The 6,039-nt window shown below is 51.6% G+C and overlaps 1 protein-coding gene across 1 annotated transcript; it reads right to left on the bottom strand.

The window, feature by feature from the left end:
• Nucleotides 1–272: 272 nt before the first annotated feature.
• On the bottom strand, nucleotides 273–5,792 carry LOC102283932 (proteoglycan 3). The gene is made up of 5 exons (XM_005910478.2): nucleotides 5,732–5,792; nucleotides 4,998–5,296; nucleotides 2,309–2,440; nucleotides 1,087–1,198; nucleotides 273–331 (listed from the first exon to the last, which is right to left on the bottom strand). Exons 1-5 carry the CDS (start codon nucleotides 5,790–5,792, stop codon nucleotides 273–275), a joined length of 663 nt encoding a protein of 220 aa, XP_005910540.2.
• Nucleotides 5,793–6,039: the final 247 nt, after the last annotated feature.

Here is a 6,039-nt window from a genome sequence, read left to right as displayed (position 1 = left end):
AGTGCCACCCGCTCCTGCCCTGCCGGCAGGAGTCCCACTCCAGCTGTTACTTCTCAAAGTCCCCCTGCCCTGCCTGCAAAGCCAGAACGAGGGCTTCCAGGATTCTCCAACAGAGAGGACTCCTCCAAAGTGCGCAGCAAAGAGACAACAGTCAGGAGATGCTGTGAGAACGTGGCTTTATGACCCAGGGAGGCTGGGGGCAAGGGGGCCGTGGGTGAGACCAGGCAGGCAGAGGGGCGGTGGCGGGGGGAGCAGGGTCTTCCGCCTCCAGCTTAGTAGGAGCAAATGAAGGGCAGCCGCCACTTGCATGAAGCTCGTCGCCAGTGACCCCCTGCAGGCAGAGAGCACAGTGCTGTCAGTCCACCTGAGTGTGGCCTGTGTCCCCCAGTGCCCGGCCAGGCACCTCTCAGCTGACCTTTGCCGGCCAAGCCGAGGGCCGTGTGTCTCCCCATGTCCCAGCTAGCCACGATAACTGATCTCTTCTCTTGCAGAGACAGTGTGCTAAGGGCTTCCTATGGACTGTCCTTCCATCCTCACAGTGATGCCAGGAGGTCAGGGCTGCCAGCACTCCCACTTCACAGATGGGGAAAACTGAGGCTCAGGGGAGTGATAACCTGCCCTGATCTCAGCAGACAAGCAGTGAATGGAGCCAGATGTGGACCTCGGCCATCTGAGCAGCCCGTGTAGTCTTCGCCCCTGTTCTAAACTCCCGCACGTCGGGCAGCCGTGCTGTTGGGAGCTGGGGAATCATCTGTCAGCTGGCCCTAGTTCCCATATCTTTCCCGTGTCCCTCGGCCACACCTCCCATTCCCGAGTGTCCCTCCCATTTGTCCCACACTCTCTCCTTGTCACCGTCCTGTCAGAGGAAGGGAAGGAGCCTCTCTGAGTCTGGAGGACACAGAGCCCCCAGCCCCGTCCAAGACCCCTCACTGTGGCTCTGAGGATCCTTGCACCTCAGCCCTGCTCACACACAGGGTGCAGTTCTCTAGTGGGGGAGGCTGTGTGAGGGGAGGCGTGTCTGTGCAGCTCACAGGGGCATGTGGGCGAGTCCACCACCTCCCTCGTCCGGGGGCCTGGCCCCCTCACCTTTGGTGCTCAGGTCCACGCAGTGGCCTTTCCCATTCCCAGGCTGCCCTCGGGCCCAGTATCCAAAATTCCAGCGACTCCCATCGGTCCAGCGAAATGTCTTGTATATGGACTACAGAAGAGACAGGCTGGGTCAGAGGGCGGAGGTCCAGGAAGACAGGTGCTGGGGCTCCTAAGTCCCCTGAGCATCCCTCCTGGACGTCTATAATCTCCTCTCACTGTGTCACCTGGATAGGACCCCACCGTACAGACCCACCCCTGAGCGTTTTCAGGCAGTGACACGGAAGAGCAAACATCGCTTCCAGCTCTCACGCAGAGCAGGCTTCTCAAACTTCACTGAGCAGACACATCTCCTAGCGATCTGGTGGAAATGTGGATTCTGATTCGGGAGGTCTGGGGTGCGGCCCAGGATCCTGTATTTTAACAAGCTACCAGGTGATGTTGATACTCTGGTCCCGGGACCACAGCTGAGCAGCAAATGTGACAGCACTTACTCAGGCACAGCCCCCAGGGTCACTCTGAGGGAAGGACCCCCTCAGAGATGAGGACACCGAAATACAGAGGCAGGCATTCAGCCACTAAGGGACCAAGCTGGGTGTGAACTCTTGTCTCCTGACTCCAGTGACGGACTGGTAGACATTTCACAGCCAGCTCTGGTGGAGAGTGTGAGGCAGACGAGAGAAAGAACACGGATGAGGAGGAGAAGCGCTCAGTCATCACGTCTAAGTCAGCACAAGCCGGCTTCCGGGGCTAGGATGAGGCTCGGTGGGGGCAGGTGGTGCCTTGAGGCACTCAGAAACACTCGAGCCCCAGGCCTTCCCTGGTGGTCCAGTGGTGAAGAAGCTGCCTGCCCTTGCAGGGGCCATGGGTTCGATCCCTGGTCCTGGAAGATCCCACATACCACAGAGCAACAAAGCCTGAGAGCCAAAACTCCTGACCCAGGGCTCTAGAGCCTCTGACAGCAACTGTGAAGCCTGTGCACCCTAGAGCCCATGGTCTGCAATGAGAGAAGCCACCCGGTGAGAAGCCCGAGCATCACAACTGGAGATCAGCCCCTGCTCGCTGCAACTAGAGAAAGCCTGCCATGTACTAACAAAAACCCATCGCAGCCATAAAAAAATAAAAAAAATTTTTAAGATAGTGAATTGATTTTACAGTATTAAACCAACTTGAAAAAGAAAAGAAAGACCTTCTGATACCAGGAAATTTGCCCTTCATTTACCCAGAGCTTGATGATGACGCCGATCCAGACCTTTGCTTGGTTGATCCTTCTGGCCCAGCGTGAGATGCAATTATCGAAGAGGAGGTTGTGGATGGAGATGAGGTTGCCTCCGTAGCACTTCTTGCAGATGCTCTGCACAGAGAATAGTGGGGTAGAAAATTCACTGTTTCTTGCAAGTCCCTGAGTCTGCAGAAACCCTTCTTAAGGAGCAACGCAAAGAAATCAAGGAAAATGATAAAACGGGAAAGACTGAGAACTCTTCAAGATAATTGGAGATATAAAGAGAATATTTCCTACAAGGATGGTCACCATAAAGGACAGAAAGAGTAAGGACTTAAGAGAAGCAGAAGAGCGTAAGAAGAGGTAGCAAGAATACACAAAAGAACTATACAAAAAAACGTCCTATGACCCAGATAACCATGATGGTGTGGTCACTCACCTCCCGCCAGACATCCTAAGTGTGAAGTCAAGGGGGCCTTGGGAAGCATTACTACAAAGAAAGCTAGTGGAGGCGATGGAATTCCAGCTGAGCTATTTCAAATCCTAAAAGAAGATGCTGTGAAAGTGCTGCACAGAATGCTGCTGCTGCTAAGTCGCTTCAGTCGTGCACAGAATATTTGGCAGCAAATTTGAAAAAACTTCAGCAGTGACCTCAGGACTGGAAAAGGTCAGTTTTCATTTCAGTTCAAAAGAATTGCAGTGCCAAAGAATGTCCAAACTGCCATACAATTGCCCTCATTTCACATGTCAGCAGGTGAAGCTCAAATCCTTCAAGCTGGGCTTCGAGAGTGCACGCCCAGAGAACATTCAGAAGTGCTGGCCGGGCTTCGAGAGTGCACGCCCGGAGAACATTCAGAAGTACTGGCCGTGTTTAGAAAAGGCAGAGAAACCACAGATCAAACCGCCAATATCTGTTGGATCCAGAAAACATCCATTTCTGCTTTATTGACTATGCCAAAGCCTTTGACTGTGTGGATCACAAGAAAGGACTGTGGAAAATTCTTCAAGAGACAGGGATCCCAGACCACCTGACCTGCCTCCTGAGAAGCCTGTGTGCAGGTCAGGAAGCAACAGTTAGAACAGAACATGGAACAACTGACTGGTTCCAAATTGGGAAAGAAGTATGACAAAGCTGTTGATAGTCACCCTGCTTATTTACCTTATATGCAGAATACATCATGTGAAATGCTGGCCTGGATGAATTACAACCTGAAATCAACAATACCAGGAGAAATATCAACAACCTCAGATATGCAGATGATATCATTCTAATGGCTGAAAGTGGAGAGGAACTAAACAGCCTCTTGATGAGGGTAAAAGAGGAGAGTGAAAAAGCTGGCTTAAACTCAACATTCAAAAAACTAAGATCATGGCCTCAGGTCCCATCACTTCATGGGAAGCAGAAGAGGATAAAGTATAAACAGTGACAGATTTTCTTTTCTTGGGCTCCAAAATCACTGTGGAGATGACTGCAGCCGTGAAATTAAAAGACATTTGTTCCTTGGAAGGAAAGCTATGACAAACCTAGAGCTTTTTAAAGCAGAAACATCACTTTGCCAACAAAGGTCCCTTTAGTCAAAGGTATTGTTTTTCCAGTAGTCATGTGTGGATGTGAGAGTTAGAACATAAAGAATGCTGAGCACCAAAGAACTGATGCTTTCAAATTGTGCTGGAGAAGAGTCTCGAGAGTCCTTTGGACTGCAAGGAGATCCAACCAGTCCATCCTAAAGGATTTCAAACTTGAAGATTCATTGGAAGGACTGATGCTGAAGCTGAAGCTCCAATACTTTGGCCACCTGATTCTAAGAGCTGACTTATTGGAAAAGACCCTGATGCTGGGAGGGATTGAAGGCAAAAGGAGGAGTCTGCAGAGGATGAGGTGGTTAGATAGCCTCAGTGACTCAGTGGACATGAATCTGAGCAAACTCCAGGAGATAGAGAAGGACAGGGGAGCCTAGCGTGCTGAAGTTCATGGGGAAAAAGGAGTCGGACATGACTTAGAGACTGAAGAACAACAACAGACTATTCTAAATGCTTTTTGTGTATTAGCTAACCCTCACCTCAACTCCTACGTGGGACCATACATTGCCATCTGACAAGTGAGGACACAGGAGCCGGGAAAGGTGAAGTGACTTGTCCAAATGAAACAGCTGATGAAGGCAGCTCCGGGATTTAGCACAGGTACACCTCACTCCAAAGCTTTTTATCTAAACCAGTGGATCTCAAAGTGCAGTCCCTAGACCAACAATAACATCAACTGGGAATGGGTTATAAATATAAACCCTTACACCCCAGATTTGCTAAACCTGAAATTGAGGGGATTCGCCCCAGAGACCTGTGTTCTAATCAGACTTCTGATGCATCCTGGGACTTCCCTGGTGGCTCAGATGCTAAAGAGTCTGTTTGCAATCTGGGAGACCCAGGTTTGATCCCTGGGTCAGGGAAGAGCCCCTGGAGAAGGACATGGCAACCCACTCCAGTATTCTTGCCTGCAGAATTCCATGGACAGAGGAGCCCGGTGGGCTATACTCCATACGGTCGCAAAGAGCCAGGCACGGTTGAGTAACTAACATATTCTGATGCATGTTATGCTTGGAGAACCACTTGTCTAAATAATATGGAACAGAAGGTTGAATCCACTCTGTCTCCCCCACACCCAGACCAACACAGCAGCCTCCTTGCCACTTACCAGAGCTTTCCTAAATATGTTTGGTGTTTGTACCATCAGGTAGCGGCAGCTCTTGCATCCAGGGGTCCCCAGAAGTTGCACTGTCTCCTCTTCCTTGGGGCACTGCACGTCCTCATCTAAGTCATCTGGGTCTGACTCTGAGTCCCCCTCATCGTCGTGGGTGTCCTTGGCCTCCTCTCCCCCCAACTCCACCACCTCACCACTCAGGGCCAGATCTCCTTCCTGCCCCCCTGAGCCTTCAGCATCCTGGCTCAGGTCTGCCTGTGTCTCTGGACTGCCCACATGGGGGGCATCCTTCTCTGCAAAGAAGAAATAACCCACCATCAGACCAAGTACCACCTTCCTCCAGGACCAAGGACAGCTCTGATGGCTCCACCCAATCTTCCTAGGGACCCCATTTGCAACCAAAGACGAGAAGGATCCCTTGGGGGTTGGATGAGCCAGAATTCTTGCATCACACACACAAATGCATGAGAACCTGATGCCAGCTGACACCACGTGCGGGTAATTTGGGAGGGAGAGATGTGAGAAGCCCTCATCTTCACAGGGGGTGTTTTCCCTTGCAAAGGAGCCCTGGGGGAATGTTCAGGTCACAGCTCTGGGTCCAGGAGAAATCTAACTAGAGAGGGGCTGGGGCAACTGAACAGTGGGCTGTGGCCCTGGACCTACCAGAACAAAAAATGATGCAAGAAAGATGAGCGGAAGATGGATGAGAAGGGAAGGGGAGCACTCACCCAGATAGAGAGCAGAAACTGTCCCCAGCAGCAGAAGGAGCAGGAGCAGGCAGCCTTTCATGTTCCTACAGTCGTCTTATGACAGACACACAGCTCCACGATCCCTCCTGGGGTCTTCCCTTGTGTCTGCACGGCCCCTGGAACACAGTGGAGAGGCAGGGTCTGCTCAACTGGTAGATTAAAGGGCAAAGTAGAGAGCTTCCTTGTCTCCCAGCGAACAGACCCCGAGCTGGAGAATCAGGGGAAGAGCAGGGGGTTGTCAGCCCAAGTCCCTTTTCCTGAGAGAACATCACTGCTCCCTGGGACAG

This window comes from Bos mutus, chromosome 15 (genome assembly GCF_027580195.1).
Source record: "Bos mutus isolate GX-2022 chromosome 15, NWIPB_WYAK_1.1, whole genome shotgun sequence".
Classification (NCBI taxonomy): domain Eukaryota; kingdom Metazoa; phylum Chordata; class Mammalia; order Artiodactyla; family Bovidae; genus Bos; species Bos mutus.
The sequence above is the reverse complement of the archived record's forward strand: the minus strand, read 5'-3'. Positions and strand labels throughout refer to the sequence as shown.

Excerpts from the sequence above, each read along its gene's own strand:
- LOC102283932 (XM_005910478.2), bottom strand. The coding sequence starts at position 5,792 with ATGAAAGGCTGCCTGCTCCTGCTCCTTCTGCTGCTGGGGACAGTTTCT. Across the intron at positions 5,297-5,731 it reads AGTTTCTGCTCTCTATCTGG|AGAAGGATGCCCCCCATGTG; the intron begins GTGAGTGCTCCC and ends TCTTCTTTGCAG. Across the intron at positions 332-1,086 it reads CGTGGACCTGAGCACCAAAG|GGGGTCACTGGCGACGAGCT; the intron begins GTGAGGGGGCCA and ends CTCTGCCTGCAG.